Raw genomic sequence first — 21,245 nt, forward strand, 5'->3', positions numbered from 1 at the left:
CTTCAATACCAATTTCCACTTGCATATTTAAAAAAAAAATAAATAAAATTGTGGTTTTCAAAATAAAAAAAAAATTTAAAGAAAAGAGAAGTGAAAATAGAGGACGGAAGGGAAATACTTTTTTCAATTTCGAAAGTTATATTTTAATTTTAAGAGGCCATATTCACCGCTTCTGGGGTTTAAAATTTAAATTTTTAAAATTGTGTTCAAAGACAACTTTGCTGCTTTGCAAGCAAATTGTAAAATAACGATAAATTTGTAAGGTCACGGCGAGCCCTAGGATAAAAAAAATCCATCACTATTCAAGTTCTGCACGTACTTCTTTATTAGCCAACTAACGAAAGCAATTTATTCAAAAGAAAATTTTTGTTAGTTTCGCGTTTTTATTTAATTTTTATTTAAACATAAACTTATTTTGAATTAAATAGGAACATTTTAAATTTTCTCTGCATTTTTATTAAGAATTAAATTAAAAATTGTTGAATATAATTTGTAATTAGTCCAATAAAGAGTAAACAATATGTATGTAAATTATATTCGAAATTAAATTCATAATTCAAAATTTTCATGGAGCCAACTACGAGAAATATTATTTATTTGAAAACTCAAACGAGGTCCTCGAGAAGTAATTTTTTCTGACATATTTTAAATTTGGGGGTAAAAAAGCTATGAAGGTTAAATGTTAGTTTTTTATGATAGATAATGATAATACCCAGATAATGCTGCACACATCAGCAATATACTAAGGTTTCGTACACTTGTCAGCTTCAAGGGAAATCTCCCCAGACAGTATTTTGCTGTTTTTTTTTTATCGAAACTAAAGCACAAAGCAACGCGTGTAGAAATCAGCACTCAAAATTCTCAACGCTGCCACGCACCTCACACCTAATCCTTGCAAAGGCAGGGCACTCATATTCCGCCCTCTAACCCTCTTACTGTTATATATGCCGGCCACACTCAGGGGTTTTGTGCCATCCAAAGTATCCAGCCAAACGTTCCACAAGTTGAATACACTCTCATCTCCTCTTTGAAAGCAAATAAGTACCTAGCTGAGGGAATAAGAGTTTTACCCACTTGCAGCTCATCGTTGCCTCCTAGTTATTTGAGCGAAATACCTATCCATTGCTGACAGTGGCTTCGATGGCCCAAGGTAGTAGTGGGGACTAAGGTTTGAGCCCTATTACCATTGTCATTTCCTGCCAAGGGGCGATCTCTATTAGAAAAACTTTTTGTTTAACTTTTGGCTTTTGTTGTAAATTTTCTTGAAGAAATAAATATACGAGCATTTTTTTCTTAACAGCTGCAAACTGATTTCAGAAATTTTTATAGAAGGAAATTTCTTTTCTATTTATGTTGCATCATTTTATATGTATGAAATTTTTGATTTTCTTGGGTGCTGGAAAAAGCCCTTTAGATGGAAACTGCCTGCGTTATGGAAGTGCGCAGACCCACAGTGGCAACTACGTAGATACTTACGTATTACTTCTAGGCCGTCGTTGCGTCCTTATTTAACCGGTTATATGTTATGGTTATGTTATACAGTGCCGGCCAATTGAATAGCGCTCCCTTTTGGTCTTCTGTAATGGCAGTTTTCCCTTTGTTTATTTAATATTCGTTTATTTTTTATTAAAATAAAGCATATTATCTAGAAAATAAAAACATGTAATTCGGATTTTCAAAGTTTATACACAATTTATAGAAATTAAAGAAATGTTCATCAAAATTTCGAGACTAAAAATAGTAAAACTTTTTTGGCAAGGGTGTTGCGCATTTCTTCCATATAAAAAACCAAAAATATTTTTTACCAAAAATATACCAAAAACCAACGCGATTTTTTAGAAAATCGCATACAAAAAAAATATTTAAAAAAAAATTTTTTTTAATATTTATGAAATGTTATAAATATTGTATAAAGTTTGAAAATCGGATTCAGATGATTTTGTTATAAAATATGCTTTATTAAAAAAAAATTTATAAAAGTCGCGTTCCATTTCAAGCAGAACTAATGGATTTTAGGTTTTTTTATACTTGTCCATTTTGATGTATTTGAAGTGCATTTGATGAATATAAATAAAAGGGCTTCGAAAAAACTAAATTACTTTGGAGCACATTATAAGTTAAATTTTTAACACACTTAAATTGACTTGTTTTTAAAAAATTTATGAGATAAACTATTAGTCATAGAAAAATTGTTATAGTTAAAACTTGAACAAAATATATTGAAACTCAAAAATATTTAAACAAAAAAAATACTTTTTTTTATTTAAGATAAATTCTTTAAAAAAATCATTTCTTATTGTTGTTTTTCTTTATTCATACGGAATAACCAAATTTTACAAAAAAAAATATATTTTTAGTAGTGTTTATTAAATAAACACAAGTAAAATTGTCCATACTGAGTACCGAAGTGTGTGCTATTCACATTCAAGTGGCCAGCACTGTATGTAGTGCCAAATCACTGAGTCTAAGCTAGGCGCCACATAAATATTGATTCCATATTTGTTATGAATTTCGAAAAAAAATTCAAATTCCCACAACACTCTAACTAAAACAAATACTCCAAACTCTGCGCATAAAAAACAACCAAGTTGCTTATAACTAAGCTAAATACTTGCGAAAAGTACTCAAAAACCATCGTTCACAGCTACTAAATAACATACAATTCAGAATGTGTTAATTAGCGTCTTTGGCCAGTTTGTTGTTGGCGCTACACTGCCCGCCATGGTTTGCCTCCGTTTGCATGCGAAACGCTCGAGAACACAGTTAGTTTACCGGACCAACAGAACGCCAGTAGCAACAAACTGTTGACGCTGATAGCCGAGACGACTTTTACACACACACACACACGCACATATATGCAAACACACACACACGCACGCATATTCCCCTCACCGCGCCAACAACAGCGGCCAGCTCAAGCGGCTTTTCAGTTATCACGACTGGCAAACATTGTCAGTTATTTAGTCATGTACGTGTCTGTATGTAGTTTTGGCCCGCTTTGCCTTTTTTACCACACATTTTTTCAGCTCTCCAACTCTCACAGCAACACCGTTCTGCTGGCGCTGCTGTTGTAGTGGCAGTGGCAGTGGCAGTGCGCAGATTTTTTTCTCCACACTTAATGCTTGTTGATTGCTATTAATTTCTTGTGTTGCCTTGTACTGTTGCTGCACTTTCGGTTCGCACATCGAGGCAGAGCAGACATATTCAAGCTACATTGGTATGTAAGCTTAAATACACGCATTTGTTTATTGGCATTGTTGTCGTTGCATTAATTTTTGTGCTCACTCTTGCCACTTTACTGCTGCGGTTCATTTACAAATTTTCCTCTTTCTTTCGCTTAACGCGCATAAATTATCAGTTTGGCCAGTGCATTTGCCACTCAACGCCTCTATCTGCATTTGCTGCCAGCTCTTGCATTTCTTTAATAAAAAAAAAAAAACAATACAGATCACCAACAACAGCAACAATCACAGCCAATCGATACCAATACGTGTATATGCACATACACACACACACACACACACACACACACAGTGGCATTAGCATCAATAATTAAGATGAAGAAAAACGCTAAGTAAGTGTGTTTGTGTTAAACAGTGTACTGCTGCTTCAGTGCAGCGCAACGAGTTCGTTGCTTCAGTCTTTCGTTCGCATATCTGTCTGCTAGTCAGCCAACCAACCTCCTCTAGCCTTACGCTGTCAATTGTTTTGCTTGCTTTATTGTAAGCTTCTGCAAATGTCGATGATGCGTTTTGAATGAAGCGTATGATTGAACGTACACAAGAATAGCGGTATTTTTTTGCAAGCAATACACAGCACAACAACGAAAGCTATGTATGTGCACAGAGACGGCCACAACGGCGGACCGCATAAACTTCTGTGCTAAAATGAAGCGTAGTTTATGAGTTCAGTAAACAGTAGCCTGTCGAAGATTTTAGTCAATATGCATACGCAACTATGAGCATTAGGGTGGTCCAGAAAAAAAGCGCCCCATGCAACCCTATGTCTTAAGTATTTTTGCAAGGCAATTTCGAAAAAAAAAACTTATTTTTTATCGAACGTAGGGGTCTGCTTTTTACATTTTTCGTTTTATCTTCGGCACTTACAGACGCATCTTAAGGAATCGTATATCGAAGTTTTTTCTCGAGGAGAAAATATTTTTTGTTTCAAAATTCATAGACCTCAAGTCCCCCCTCCTAATACTTACGCACCAGATCTAAGTTCATAACAGCCTAACGTACTACGCTAATATCATTAAACTACCGCTCTCCAAAAATCACTGGGCTTATTGCAGAATGTAGGTGTAACCGAAAATACAAAAAGGTTCGGCCAAAAAAAATTTTTTTTTTTTTTTCGAAATTTCCTTGCAAAAATACTTTAGGCTCAGTGGTGTATGGCGAACTTTTTGTTTGTTGCTTGTAGGTTGGTATGATCTAATGTACATAAATATGCATAAACGCAAATTATAAAATCCGTAATTCAGATAAATTGTGAATAATTAAATTTACATACAAATGCATAAAAAATAAACAGCCTGCATATTTTATAAAGTTTGCGGTATGAACAAATTCATCACAAGATTATATAACAAAAGAAAAGAGTCATATTTTAAAATTAATATTGTTTGAGTTAAAGTTGGAGCTAAATGATCTTTATTTAACTAGTAACTGAAATAACTTGGTTCCGAGCAAAATAAAAATTGGAATGAAATAGAATTGGAAAACTGAAAATAATCCATTTTTTCTAGTAGCTCCAACGTTATTATATCTGCACGATGTTGAATACAACAGTGCAGCACTAAAAGTACAAGAAATAGGTAAATTTGAGTCATAATCCGCAAAGATGGGTTCTGAAGAAAGTCCCAATTTGCAAAGGGATCAGGATCTAAAGTCTGTATAGAATAAAATAGCTAAGAACTTCGAATTTCGATTCTCTTTTTATGAATATACAATGTACTTCCAAGCCAAGATATTTGCAATCCTCAAAAACCATGCACTATGTTTCGGGAATTAGATATAGAGGAAGAAGTCTACGTGTCTGTAAATGTCTGCTTATAAACACAACAAGCTAGTTTTGGTCTTGGCTAGAAAGACCTGGTTTTCCTTGGTCCGCAGCCAGTTATAACACTCCAACTTTCGCTCAGAAATTGGGTGAATATTTCGCTGAACAACAACTCGAAGACATCAAAGCGCTGCAGGTGGACAAAACTCATGTTGCCCTCAATCTCAGTAGATCTAGCTAGGTATTTGCTAGCATTGAGCAAATGAGACCTCATACAACTTTTGGAATTGCTGACTGAAAACAATGCAAATGAAGAGCTGTAAGATTGCTTCAGTTCAAAATTCTTGTTTTCGAGCAAAATATAAACTTTGCGTCAGAATATTCCTTTTCGATGAGATATGGGTAAACGCTGGCTGATGAATGGCCGACGCTCTTCGCGTCAGCAATAAAAACTTGCAAGGCCTTCTGGCCAGTAGCATATTTGGTATTGTCAAATGCATAAGATTCTTAAAGTGATGCCATTGGCCTATATAGTAAAACTGCGTTTATAATTTTTCTCTCTGATGTCAGGATATTTTTATAAAGGACTTTGAAATTCGAAAAATAAAATAAATACTTCTAAAAATTACATTGCAATATAGAAAAACAGTATGGACGTCAAATTAAAGAGAAAATTCCGTCGAGTTAAAGCAGATTGAAATTTTTGGTGCATAAGGACGATTAGGTATTAAGAATGTTCTTCAAAATTTTATGCTTGAATATCCTTGAAATTTTGCAATACTTATTTTTGAAGAAAATATATGTTAAAGCCTAATATACAGTCCTCCAATTTCGTTCGTCCAACTTTACTAGCTTAAAAAGAAAACTATTAAAAGAGCGCTTTCAATACCAATACGTTTTTGTGAAACAAAAATTTTTAATTTTCTAAACTCTACAGAATCTTCTCTTTCATCTGATACCTATACTGCCATTCTACATTGCACTGAATTTTTTAAATAACTTATAGAATTAATCATATCTTTGAAACCACAAAGTCCTTTTAAACAAATCCCGCCAGAGAGAAAAACTAACAGTTTTACTATAGTATGTTTGGTTTCATTGTTCCGATTTTTTTTTTGTATTTTTCGTACGGTACTACAAAATAATAAACATTAAACAAATAAAATAAAAATAGCAAAAACTTGCACACTGATATTTATTTTAATACAACAAGGCACGAAGGAATCGATTGAAATGAAAAAAACGCCGCATGTCGACAATCACTGCCAGCACCCTGTACTAACTGCATGCAATTTCTTGTTAGTGTTTAAACATTCAGTTTGAAAAAGAATTAAATTACACGTAGCATAGACATATGTAAAAAATTATTATTATTTTTTTTTGAGATTAACATAAAAGTTTTTTTTAGGTATACGGCCAGTATAAACCATTTTCTATGAACATTTTTTGAAGTACTATTGTTTGCAAAAATTAAAAAAAAAAACAATACCAACTGAGTGAAACTGAATTCAAAACTCCATTTTATAAGCCAGAAACAATAAATGTGTGCTAAAACAACAAATATTTCAAACAAATAAATCAAATACCAAGAACTATTTCACATTTCACTTAACACTCCACACTTTTCCTTTTTACAGTGACAATTTCTTCTCTACTTTCTACTTATGTCTTCTTTCTGTGCTTACAAAAACAAAACAAAAACTCGTCAATTAAAAAATCTTAACAGAATTTATTACTCTTTGTTAAAATCGAATGGAGAACGCACCAGCACAAACAAATAAAACTAACTAAGAACTCTAACAAATCGCATATTGACCGCAAAAACTTCTTCAAAGCCACACTCGACAAAAATAATAAACCCCAAAACAATCTAAATAAATACATTTTTTTTGTCTAAAATTCTGTGCCGTGGAAATCGCTCGTATCTGGCACTACAAAAATCGCGTTCAAAATGCTGAATTGGGTTAGCATAGCGACGCGTCGTAGCGCGTGGCTATCCACAGCAGCATTAAAAACAGCAGCGTGCGCCAAAAAGTCAACATTGGCCACAACAAAAAAAGCAACAGCAACGATAACGACAGCGCAGCACATGCTGACCTCCAAATCAAGATCAATCAATTCTGCCATCTGGCTGCTAGCAACACTGTACATAATAGCCGCATTAGTGCAGGCGACAAATGGATTTCAGCCAATTGATACGAATAATAGCGGTAAGTGCTTGACGTATTTTTTTTTTTTATTATTTTACCTCGTCATATTTCGTTTGTTGTATTTATGCACTCAATAAAAAAAAGCGTTGATATTTTTTTAAGTTCATTAAGTGTGAAAAAATTGAAGTTTCTGTTACGAATTTCTGAATCGGCTTAATCGGTCATTAAATTGCATCGGCGGTTGACATTTTTGGTCTATGCACGATTTAGTTGACATGAGGAAGAGCGCAATTGAGTGCAAAACCGACTAAAAACTTTAAAAAAATACATAAGTACATATAACGAAATTTTTATTCTGCAAACTTACTCATATCTACATATAAGTAAATATATATTTTTTGCAATCATCCTATATTGCTCAGGAATTTTTTTTTTAGTTTGGAAAAAAGTTGCTATACTTGTGGCATTGAACTGTTTATTTTTCAATTATGGCGCAACTTAGATGCCTTAATATGTCTTTCTATTACTTTTTGCTCACTTGCTATTGAGCTGATTATTTGCTACTCTACTAGTTATCTACATACCTTGGAAGGCAGTGGTTTGCAGTGAAAGCTTTCTGTTTTGTTTCACACCTATTTGCTTTATTAATTTTGCTGATTGGCATGATTCAATAAGTATACAGCGCTGCTAAACAAGCTGATGCTGAATGGCTACTATGTGTGTTTTCTGTTCTGCTAAATGCAATTTGTGGTAGAAAGCGGCAGCGATGCAACTTTACTTTGTTGTGAAAAAACTCGATTGGCAAACAGTTCATTGAACAGAAGCATGCCATCGCTTGAGAATGCAATTTTTTTTTTTAAGAAATGAACGAGTTGAGAAAAAATAAAATATGTAGTCAATTTAAATAAGTATATCTTTTTCAGAGAGAGGTTTGGATTCATTCAAAACACCTCATTGTTTAAGTACAGCAATGCAAATAATAAATATTATAATAAATAGACCCAGTAGCCAAAAACTTTGTGGATAATTTGGTGCTCAAGCTAAACCATGTCATTCCAAAACAATTAAAAAAAAAGGAACTCAATAGAAATCAATGTACTGAATAAAAGACTTCACTCGACACTCATAAAATTTCTTTATACGAGTATTAAAGTTAAAATAATAATAATAGGTAGTCTCTTAAGTATGACAACTAGACTTATGATATAACACTGGAATTGGGCTAAAAGATTTTGAATTTTTTAAAGCATTATTCGGGCCTAGTCAGTTGAGTTCTTTTGCTCCAGGTTGCGTGCGGCATTTAAAACGTTATTTCAAAGATGTGATTTTATTTAGGTTCTGATCCAATCTTTATGTAGGGGAATTTTTCAGCTAACTCAGTGACCATCACATTTTCGTAGATGCATATTTGTTGGCAAAAACCTTTAGCAACTTTTATTGGATTTTAATAGAAACTGAAGGCCAATACGACAGCTTATACGTTTCATTACTTTTGTGTGTAAGCAGAATCATTAGAAAAATAAAATAAAAAAGATCAGTATCTAAGACAGAAAGCTGTTCTTAGGGTACGTTCACACATAAAGCGGAGCCGAGGCAAGCTAAGCCGTTTCGAGCTAAGCGAACCTTTCAAATTGTTGTAACTAACTATATGTATATATGAAAGTGTTCATAGAGAAAGCTTTTTCATATGCGTTTTGGAGCTGAAAACAAAGCAGGTTTTGATTTTGAATTTTCTATTTAATTTTTCAGCTTCCTGTCGCTGCGACAAACAAGATATCGAAATATTCAAACAAAAACGAGCTTTACATCTAGTCTCTTAAATAAAATTGAGCAAATATTTTTGCTGCTTTTCATTGACGGTAATGGTATGTTTTGCGCCCGAGTCCACAAAAAAGCTCCGCTTCGCTTCGTTAAGTGTGAACAACGGCAGCTTCGCTTTGTTTCGCATTGCTCAGCTCGGCACCGCTCGGCATTCTGTGTGAACGCATCTTTACTGCTGGAGACATAAAACCTTCACCCTGACTGAACGCTACACACGGGAAACAAATATTTTGAAAATTCTTATTTGGTGAGCGCTGACTAAAAAATGAAATTTCGCCACAAAATTTTTTTTTTTTTTTTTTTTTTTTTGTAACGGCAATGATATTTTCAAACAATAGTCGTTTATGAACCTAAATCGTCCCCTATATATATTTTTTTAGTAGACCAACGTCCTAGCGACATCTTCGGGACTAATTTTAACGGCGAAGTATTGAGTTGAACGCTTTATAAGCAATTATCATTAATACTTATACAGTTAAGATATGCAATATACATAGATATTCTGATATGTCAGTTTATATATAACCATTAAAAAAACAATCCCTTTCCGAACTGAAAAATGTTTGCAGTATTACATAAAAGAAATAAAGCCACTGAGATTAATTTTGATAACGAACAGCGCAGAGTAAGGCAGAAACGGTCGCTGCGGACAAATCAATTTTTTTTTTAATAAAAGATAATTAAATTTTGCGTCGATCTATCTGTGGCTATTCTTTAAAAAGCTCTAGTTTTTTATTTACATACCCGGCGTGCTTCACTGCGCCTTAAAAGTAATTTTATGTTATTTAATACCCCTAATGTAACATTTCATTTATTTTATCAATTTAATTTAACAAAAATTTTCGAACGGATGGCAACCCTCCCCAAAAATATTTAACAGCTGTAAGCCTCCTGGAACCTCTTCAGTTTGAGACCCCTTTTGCAATATTTAATTCATCTTATCAATTAAATAAAATTAAAATTTTTATACATGTGGCAACCTCCACAAAAATATTTTCGGCTAAAACCTCTTCCTCTTGACAGCCATATTGCAATATTTACTTTATCTTATCAATTTACTTAAACTCCAATTTTCAAACAGGTGGCAACTCTCAACGTTTTTTTTATATTTATTTTGAAAGCCGAAAAACCTTGTAATTTTGGACATCGACTCCAGATTCTCCAAGGATGATAACAGAAGAAAAATAATTTCAATATATCAAGGGGGCGTGGCACCTCCCATACAAACTGAAGTTTTCACACAGCATAACTCTGAAAGTATTTCTGGTAGTGTGTTGCAACTTAGTATAGAGATACGTAACATCAGTGGTAAACTCATGGAAAAAATAGGAGCTATTAAAAAATGGGGCGTCACATCTCCCTGAATTTCTCACACTACATATACATTATTTTATGATGCTAAACTTTCAAGAAATCTTTCCAAATATATTCGAATACCTCTCAAAGTGCAGCGTAGATAAATATGTAATTCTGCGATACACCTGTCTTGTATTCAATTAAATAAAAAAGTTACTTGTTTTGCTCATTTTTGTTGCAAAAATATGGAATTAGAAAACAGCATACCGGCTGTACGCGCATACCTTTATAAATGCTTTGAAGCGCGCTGTGCGTAACTATCGCCTAACGCGACTGCGCACAAAACTTGCTCCATCCACTGTTGTAAGCAACTTCCGGCTAATCTATGCATTTAACTCTAAGAAGAACGCGAGAAATTTAATTCATTTAATGCGAGATTAATTTTTCATATCACAAACATTAGCCAAACATGCGCTTGTTTAAAATTTCTCTGAATACTAGCGTGCATAAGTACTTAAATAAATACATAAATATGTGTATAAAAATGTATTTAAAATACCTTCAGCGTGTCGAATAACTTTCTGCAGATTTCCAAAGTGTTAAATGTTATCTTTGTTTTTTTTTTCATAGTTTTCTTTCCCCCTGCCTTGCATATTCTTTGCTTAATAACAAAAAAAAAACTATTTTCCTGCGCATTTTTGTTGGTATTTAAAAAGTGAAACACATTTCACACTAAACTACTAAGTGTTCAGCTTGAAAAATTATTCGCAGCGAAACCGACCGCAAGCTGGTTAGACTGTCAAATAGCTACAGCAACAATATCTGCAGCCGCAATTACAAAAGTTGGCTGCTTGGTAAAACAAGCATACCGTAGCCATAGAATGCTCTAATTATAGAAAGTAGGATTTTAGCAGCTCATCGACACTATTCGACTGACAAATAGACACCCCACGGATAGCAGATGCTGGCGCTGTAGATGAGACTTCTCTTGCGAATACCGTTTCGTGTGCCCACATGCATAATTGCAGAAGCACATACATACATACATACATATTACATACATATGTATTTGCTACTGTTAATGCGCTACCTCATACGCACTGCAGAGACGTTGCGCGCACACGCACGCGTAATGAAGCTTGAAACGCGTTCGTTGCTTAAGTCTTTTGTATGCGCGCCAGCTAACCAACCAGTCACTGAGGTAGCACCCGAGGAGGAGTTGGCATACATGCAAACCGGCGTATGTGTTTTTTTTTTTTTTTTTTTTTTTGTAGGTATGTGTGTAAGCGTACATATTCATGCTTAGTGATGTGCAGTACGTTGGTTGGAAAATGACTAAAATTTCACAATATTTTTACGCACTTTCACGCTTTCAAGCTGACGAATGTAAAATAGAAATGTCGCGCCAAATATTTTAAGTGAAAAAAATTTGTGCTCAAATTTTTTTATTTGTGCGGTAGAAAAGCATTAAAACAATTTTTATTGCTGGCAAGCTATTTTAATTTATGTCGCTGGATCTTTTATTACATGCCACACCATGGCATATGTGCATATGGGTTTCGAAATGTTCGTGAATCACCCAAATGTAAGGTATATAATTACGTCTGGTTAAATTTTTAATGTTTCGTGGAGCTACATAAATACTAAAAGTCAGAGTTTACTCCATTTTTTTACTTTGATGTAATTATTTCAAAAATAAATTTGTATGAAAAAGCTTAGCCCCCTAAATTTTTCCTCAGACCTCCCGTTAAAGAGATTTTCCAAACTTTCTCTTAAACAACTTTTTTAGCCTTAACAATTTTTTGTCTTGGCCAGGCTTCCAGTTGGTACATTTTGCCCCTCCCGCCAGGGAGGAGATACTTATAAAAAGTTTTTTGAGCACCATAACAACGCTTTGGGAAAAATGCAAACGTTTAGCTATTTTCGACTTTATTTAGCTAATAGCTAATACGCTGTTTTTCATTGGCAAGTGCATCAGCTAAGAACAGCTTTACCAATTTGGAAAATTTTGGAGAAGATACCGAGTGACTTTATACCGGCGGAATCAAATGAAATGTGGAATAGGAGCGATAGTCCTCCCAATGAGCTCGGTGTCGCTCTGTCTCTACGTCGGGAAGAAGATACAACTATTTTCCAAGCGAGATATTCTCGAAACCAGGCAGGTACTTCTACAATATTTGTAATTTTGAACAGCTATATCTCGGCGAGTTTATGAATTTATATGAATAAGTTTCATTAAAGAAAAAATTTTTTTTAAATTTTGATATTTTCATGGATGGCATAATTTTATACGTAGAACAAAATAAGGGGTGCCCGAATAAAAAACTTAGATGTTGATATTTATAAAAACCACCCTAATTTAAATAAATAAAATTAATTTCCTGCGATAAGAGCATCCAAATCGCGCATAAATTTCGTATTTAGGAAGTTTTACTACCAATCAGCCAATCCGAATAAAATTCATGCGGTGAAAGAAATTTAAAAAAAGTTGTTCAAAAAACAGAAGAGATTTGAAAAAAAAACCGTAAGTAATTTCTCAACTTGAATTTTTAGAAAAACTTCCGCTTTTGGTTTACTCTTTTATATTGATCGGTAACTGGGCGGAGTGGTAGCGCGCACTGCTAACCACTACTCCACAGGTGCAGGTTTAGTCCATATTCTATTTTAAATATATTATAGTAAATATAAACGTAAAAAGAAATATACCTCTAGATGGCGCTAAAATAGAGTTAGGCAGAAAATTTTCACTTATTTTTTTAAAGTGATTCAAATTTTGGACTTTAATTGGTCGGTATGTGAGGACTATTTTTTTGGGAGAATGAGAAAAGCTGAGTGGAGCTAGAGTCGTATTTTGACATTTTATTCACAGTACGATTTTATCCAAATTTAGGGTCATAAGAAATAATTGAAGAAAATGGGCCCAATTTGTAGCACAGCTATTCTTCAGCTAAGAGCGGTCTAAGGTTAAGCGTTTAATAGGCTGTGACTGACAAACAAGGATCACGCTTAGTGCTTGTAGAGAGTCGGGTGGAATATATGTAGGAGTTCTGACCATCTATCACGAAGTTCGATATTGGTTGTAATAGAAAAGTAAGTTTCACTTCCAAATATTTATAAGTGTGATTCTGATTCAAAGCCTCAATCTTCATAGAATCTTCAAGTCGGAAGAAACTTAAAAACTTTTCGCCAGGAAGGATTAATAGCCAAGCTCAATTTTTATTTATTTTTTTTTTTTTGTAAAAAAAACAATTTTTTTTTTGTTGATTTTTTTTAATTTCTAGAGACTTTTACGTTGGTGACATGAAGAAGAATAATTTTTTAAAATATATCAATCCTCTAACGAACTTCCAAATTTGCTTTTTGCGGGGTTTCTTGTATTAAGGGTCAAAACGACCCTTTTAGACAGGAGCTAGTGGATTTAATTGTTCTACGAAAATATTTGCCATGAAATTTTGCTATATATGCCTTAACCTTTAATAGAAAACATTTCAATGGAAATAGTCCATAAGTTTCCGATGGATGTACTTAGATGCGAAAGCGTACCTTAAACCAATAAACCAGCTGGGCTTTACCACCTCCTACGCGTGAATTTAATCATACATGCTTTGCGCTAAATAAAAACGTGATGACATTGTTATTATATTTTTTTTATATCTGTCAACCCGATTTGGCTTCTCGCCACCAAGGTTGTTTATACATGTAATATCGGGCTCACTGACGGCAACGACATCTTAATGTGCCACATTCTGGGCAACGGCGGCAATAATAACAAGCATTAGAAAAAAAAAAGCGTTGTAAAAAAAGAATAGGCAAGGCAGAGCGTATAGCAAGAACTGTAGCTACTCATAACTGGTGTCTCGTATGTATGCTTGCATAAAGTTATATGGACGCAAGCAATTTTATATGCAAGCACATGGCTACAGCTTTGGCAGCGGCAACGGCAGCGGCAGCGGCAATAACCCGCACAACTTGAGTGGAAAAGGCGAGCAAGAGCAGTTAAAGCAAAAGAAAAAATTTAACACTAACAAACCATGGCTTACATGTACATACATACGTATGCATGTATGTATGTAAACATTTCAGCCATTTCTATTTCCATTATCACTCGCCATAATTTCACAATCACGTTCCGCTGCCACTTCGGCCAACTCTCGGCCTCTCGCACCGCTTTTGCTTTATTTTATACTAAAAAGAATTTCACTGGCTAACTATTTGTTGGTGGCTTTCTTGCTGCTATTTGTATTAGCTGTTAGCATGTAAGTGGCTCTACTCATACACACCTATACAGCATTATTAGTATTTGGTATCATGCTCGTATCAGCGCTGTTGTTGTGGCGTTATTCTATATATTTTTTACGCAATGTTGTTATCTTTGTTGTAGTCCGGTATGTTTGCCATTGAAAATTTCTATTATAATTCAATGCATTTGCAAGGCAATGCACGCACGCTGTACGTATATACATACGTAAATACATACAATTTGTCTGTGCGCATGTGCAGTGTTTTATGTGTATTGAGGCGGACATAGTTGCAAATAGAAATTGTTAAGCGATATTTCTGGTCAATAACTGCAAAGTAAAGCGCAGTGTGGAAGTATTTTTTCGCTTTCTAATCTTGAAAATTTTTAAATATTTCTCCATTCAGGTGAAAGACAAACAATTAGCCAGTTTTATGCATTTTTGTGGCATTTTTGTGTTTAGTTCAATACTATGGTGCATTTATATTTACGCGAAACTTAACTGCTGTTAATGTAGTTATGAAATTAACTCAAATATGGGGCGATGTCGAATATCAAGCTTTATTTTTTTTTCGAGGTAAAATATTGATAAAAGTAAATTTCTGCGTAAGGCATATTATTGCCTTTTAATTTGTATATGTATGGTTTTTAATTTATGTTTTGCCAAAAACAATTACCAACAACTACCAAATTTATATTGTGGCCTCGACCATGTTCAGCCGAGAAAGTTCTGCTCTTTTTCAGTTCGTGTTGTCATCCTTGAGACGTATCATAGCAATCCCCTTAGTTCCTTTTCGATATCCGGTTCCAAGTCCGTAAACTGTCAAGCACGCCACTGAGACCTTCCTTCGTCGTTTCTCTATTAAGATTTCGCGACAATTTCCTACTAAATACTATTTTTAGATATTTTTCACCCTATTTTTGCAACAAGGTAACTCCCTAGCGCTTAGTTTTACCACAGCCTCATTAGTTACCAACTCAAGTTCTCAGTGGGGATACGAATGTCGATTCGATACGATACCATATCGATGCTTTTGTCATTCGATACCGATACTTTTTACTCGATAGTTTTAAAACGATATTTTTTGGAATCGAATCTTAAATGTACATTACAAATTTAGTAATAATTAAACTATATTAAAACTAATTCTCTTTTACTAAATTTGTTTTGATGTGCTTAAGACAAAGTCCATATGGGCATTTCCAATCTGGCATTAAGTGACATTTGTATGAGATGAAATGAAAAGGTCAAAATTCTACAAGGTTTTTCTATATTTGCATAACAGTTAAGAAGCCTTTTATTCAGTAAAAAAAATAAATAGTGAAAAAGTGGTGATTTAAAGATACATATAAGCAAACAAATGCGCTACCGTGGCGTTGCCAATAACAAAAGTGGATTACATAATTACAAAACTCTACGAATTGGGCAAGGGTATTTGGATAAATTTTTTTGCATTAATATTTTAACCCGCATCCATCGAACATTTTTTGTAATGCAACGCACGTTGTGTATCAATTCGATACATATGGAAAAAGACCCTAGTATTCAATGAAATGCTGGTTTTTATTTTTTATTTTTTATTAATAATCAACATTCGTTTATTCATTTTCTAATAATAAGAAAAAAAATACTTGAAAGATATATACGCATTTCTTAATATTTTAATAATTTTTCGAAATTAGCATCAATTTGATACAAACGATGGATGCGGGTTAAATATTAAAAGTTAATTTTCAAGTTCTTAAATGTAAAAATTTGTCAGTGCTTTTTTGTCAGACAAAATATCTGATGTGACATTCCATGACGTTGCATTACTAAAATTTCCCTTGACAATTTTTTTTTCGTTAATATTATTTTTAAACTTAATTTTAACGCGAATATATTTTTACTTCAGCACTGTCTAGCGGTTCCAGTTTTTCCAAATCTATGCCTTACTATGTTTCAAATAAATATGCCAAATTTGAAACGAACCACAGCATAAACACGGCTTTTCAAAATATGTCGACCCTAGCGCCACCTATCGATACCATTTTTTACAAAAATGCTTCGGCTTACAGAACCAATATGCATATTAGAGATGTAACGGATATCCGGTAGTTATCCGGTTTGCCGGATATCCGGCCTAAATTTACCATTTGACCGGCGAAAGGATACTGAATTACTAACCGGCCGGCCGGACAGGTTCTCAAAATTATTTTAATTAAAAGAATCTTTGTTAAACTTAAGGTCAATTTTAGATGAAAATTTTCGCTTCCGTTGGGATTCAGATCGACTTTATTTAAACGTGCCAAATAATTGGCAACACTGTTGCTTATACCTTGAAATTGTTGTTGAATTTGTTTGCTTGTTTACAGTTTGTGCTGAACAGCTGATTGTTGTTTGGTGCAAACACAGTGTTGCACATTTCATTTTTAAATAGCCAACATTGGCCATTTAACTGCATATTAAAATGTGATCAGAAAATTAATTTTTGAAGTTAATGAAGAATCTCTAATTTAATAGCTCATCTGAAATTGGGCCCTAGAAAATTAAACCAATATTTATTTAGACTTAATTTTATGGTTTTGGTATCGACATTTGGAATATCGATTCTTTTTATCCGTTTTAAATGGGTACCCGGTATTTTTCTGGCGATACTTTAAATGAGTACTATATCGATAATTTCGGTTCGATATCGTGTCCCTACTCCAGAGTAGAGGATAGCACCCCGACTTCCGGTGTACCTCATAACCACCAAATTGAGATAAGATCCTTCTGCTGATCATATTCATTCTATTTTATTGTGCAGACCAGTTTTCATTGATTTCCTTTTTGAGTATGCATAATGGGGGATTAAGAATCGACCCTCAGCTATTTTAAAATTATGCGCGGCAAACTAAGGGAAATTACTGCTCTTTTTGCCTCTCGTTATATTAAAGAATAAACTGCTTTTAGACACTCTCAGCGCTACTTCGCTACTTGGGAGCAAGAAAAAACTTTGGTTTTTACTTCCTGAAGAGTTTTAATTCACTTTTTGGTATTTTTTCTATTTAAATAAAATGTATATGTAAAACTAACCAAAACCTTCCGTTAACACCCAAACAAAATATATGACCTTATGCATAAAAAGTGAGCTTAAGCTCCGACTCGACTTAGCATCATTTGTAAATGCATATTCGTATAATTAGAAGCAGTCAAATGTGTAACTCCGTGCCGTCCTACAACATCGATTCGAATAATTCCGAAAATGTGGCTTGCTGTTTTTATATTTCACTATCAATGGAGAAGATAAAAAATCTAGCAGAACTATTTTAAGAAGTATTAGTCACGATTGCATTACACAAATGTGATGACATCACTTTGTCTTTCCACACTCAGCAGTAAGTAAGTTATGCAAACGAAATTTCACTTTCATCGATTTCCTATGGGCAAATCTGTACTTGCGAAGGAAGTGAAATTCAACGAATGGAAATAAGCGAGTTCGTTACTTAACTCTTTCACTTGTGAAGGGGTCATTGCAGTCATATTTTAAATTACATTTTATTTTTCGATTATAAATTCACTATTAAGCTTCAGGCACATATTAACATAGTTTCGAACGCAACTAACACACACTCACACAAAAACGTAATATTATTCAAATTGATGAATAAATTTTTAGACAAACTTAACCCACATTTGAATTTCTACGAAGAAAAATCTAAAAAAAAAAAAACACTCAACATGCAGCAGCGATTTAAGGCACAAACAAAAATAGTAGTGTATATGAATTTTAAAGGCAAACAGAATGCCAAGTCGTGCAAAAGAGACAGCATAAAGCACCGTTTTTTCGCACTTTCTTTTTCCAAATGGCATTATAGTCGAAGGCACGCGCGCTAAAACAATTTGTTAACATATTACCACATACACATACATACATACATGCGCATCATTTACTAATTTGTTATAAACTCCTCGTAGCAGTAGCTAACTAAGCAGCGCATTTGCTTTAGGCACAAAAGTACTACAACAAAGCTGCTATGGTTAAAATGACAGAAAGAAGAAGCAAATGAAAAAAACAAAAAAAAAATGTGTACGCGTCCATTCAAGCTTTAAAAGTCTATGCAAATTAGCATTGACCGCAAAACTATTATATTTTTGAAATTTTTTTTTCTCACTCTCTTTTGAAAAGCATAAATCAATTATTTTAATCAAAGAAAGTGATAGACGTGTTACTTTGACAACTAATGATTGTTTTTTTTATTTGTATTTACTCTTCTCTTTTTTTTTTTTAATGCAAAATGTTTGCAAATGGGCAACACTATCGTTATAATACTTTTTAGTGAAACTTTTAAGCAGTTAATCATATTTTCAGCATATGAAATTTCTCCTATTTCTTAGAGACGCAAATTAGTAAAAATAAAATTTTTAAAAATGCGAAAGCCATTTTTTAATCGAATGCTCATTTAAAATGTTTTCTTATCCATGCTTCAGATCTTTCTCCCATCACTTTTAAGAATTGGAGAATTGAGTAACTGAAACATGTTGCTTAGAAAGAAGTGAATGTTCAAAGAATATTACATATTAGCGAATCATTAATGTTATCGGAATACTTATCGATATAGTTAACGATATATTTATCGATATATTAATTTATAAAATTGTCGATTTCGCTATATTTAAAATTTTCGGTATTGTTATCTATACATTTATCGATATGGTTATCGATACATTTAACAATATCAATTCCTTATTGTTATTGTTATTATTTAAATAACTATATATTTACAGCTGTTAATCACCTTACTATTATCGATATCATATTATGTATTGGTATGCTTATGAAAGCATGTATTTAAAATTATCGATATGCGTATATATCGAAATATCGGCAAACTTAACTATATATATTTTCTCGATAAAATTAGCGATAGACGAATCTCTAAGTTCATCGACACCTATGACACTTAGCGATATTCGAAATTGCTGAGTCTAAAAACTTTACGTCGATTCATTTGTAAATCAGATTAGATACATATTCAGTGGTTTACCGGTTTGGCTAACCCATGCAGAAGAAAGTTGTGCTGAAATATTTCGACAAATTTTTTAAGTCAATATCCGGCATAGTGAAAACCAACCTTAAGTCATATATCCACGAGTAATATTGCCAAACCAATTAGGCCACTGGGCAGACGATTACCAAAATTCGCAGTTCTACGAAATTTGCACACTTTATTAATTCAAATGTATTTAAGAAAGCAGCTACCATTTAACCATTTCCTCAGACAATAAACCATTAAGCCAAACAGATGAGTAATTTAACTCATCCATTCTGGTGGTTAAGCACAAAATCTAAAAAAGGAGGCAAGAGCAATATGTCAAAAGAAACTACGAGCATATTTTCCCTCTGTTTTTTTCTCACAAAACAACTTTTCTGTGCTCCTCCTTTACCACGACATTGTTGGTGCACCCATTTGACGTACCATTAAAATTTGAACCACTATGCGGCCTTTGTTGTTCGCTTATCGGTTAAGCTCATCAACAGAACAGCTCCATCAGCGGCGAACCAAATTGTGTTTTTTTGTATAGTGTCGACAGCTAGTAATCAAACAAAATGCCAACAATGCGGCCAAAAGATCCACTGGCGTCACAACGACTCAAGTGATCTACAAACAAACATGTGTACACACTTAAGTATATACATACATATGTCTGTATGTATTTTCATGCATCCACAGATAATTGTACATGGGCAAGTTCCAGTAATATTACTATGTTTCTCATTTTGTTGCTCATTTTGTTTTCAGCGTTATCTCTCACAATTTGTATTCATTTTTGCTATTATTACTCTATGATTATTATGATTATTGCTTTTAAGTGTATCGCTTTTAGATTCACATTATCACCACACACAAATTACATACTTACTCGTGGAATTTTCGTTGCTTTTGTGCAGAGGCGTTGAAATTGATTGCTGATATGTACTCATAAAAAATATTTATTCCATGAGCGAACGTCTGCAAGCGTCTAGTTATTTCGTAGAATAACAGTACCGCAACATACATACATTTGTACATGCATACACATGCGTACATGTTCTGCAATCAATTGTCAATATCTATGCCGCTAGCAACATGTTGCTGAGCTCGTGCTGATGGTAGGAGTAGTTGAAGTTGATGGCGTTGATTGATGTGTAACAGCTGATTAACTCGGGAACTAGAAAGTCCAGTTGTAGCGAATGAAGTATTAGAAAGAAAACAAGACATTGAGAAGCGCGAGTGAGGTTGTATTTTTGAGGATATTAGGGAAGACCATTGTTTTTAGTATGCTTATACATATATGTAGCTATTAGGTGTTATAAAAAGTAAAATTTCGTTTGGAATAAAGAAAATTGATTACGCAACGCATGGCAAGTTTGAGAAAAATACCCCAACAAAATTAAAAGTTTAAAGCTTCTTTTTTGCAATATACTCCAAATGTGGTTTTTAGAGTGGGCCTTGGGCTCATAATGTTTATGATGATAAAGTATCATCGAAATGAGCCTTTAAACTTTATCGGTTATGCCAATAAACAAAAAAGACCTCAATAGGTTTGTATATGCTTCTGAAGTTAATAAACAATTAAATGCGCGTCACTACGATATTTTTTAATCTCAATAACCTCATTAATATTCTAGCGAAAAAGAATTTAATAAATTTTATAATTCCATGGAACAAACAGTACCGATTTTTTTGCGAAAAGTGAAGCACCCTAATGTGCATATGACTGTGGCTGATAATTA

At 33.6% G+C, this 21,245-nt stretch overlaps 1 protein-coding gene across 1 annotated transcript in view; it reads left to right on the top strand.

Annotated features, from left to right (window-relative positions):
• Positions 1-6,952: 6,952 nt before the first annotated feature.
• The window catches only part of LOC118743955 (serine protease filzig), a 47,744-nt gene continuing 33,451 nt past the window's right edge, over positions 6,953-21,245 (top strand). The window contains exon 1 of the mRNA XM_036476717.1: positions 6,953-7,211. Coding sequence (XP_036332610.1) covers positions 6,953-7,211 — 259 coding nt within the window. The remainder of the gene's footprint in view (positions 7,212-21,245) is intronic.

This window comes from Rhagoletis pomonella, unplaced genomic scaffold, assembly GCF_013731165.1.
Source record: "Rhagoletis pomonella isolate Grant_MI unplaced genomic scaffold, Rhpom_1.0 Rhpom_scaffold_00007, whole genome shotgun sequence".
NCBI lineage: Eukaryota > Metazoa > Arthropoda > Insecta > Diptera > Tephritidae > Rhagoletis > Rhagoletis pomonella.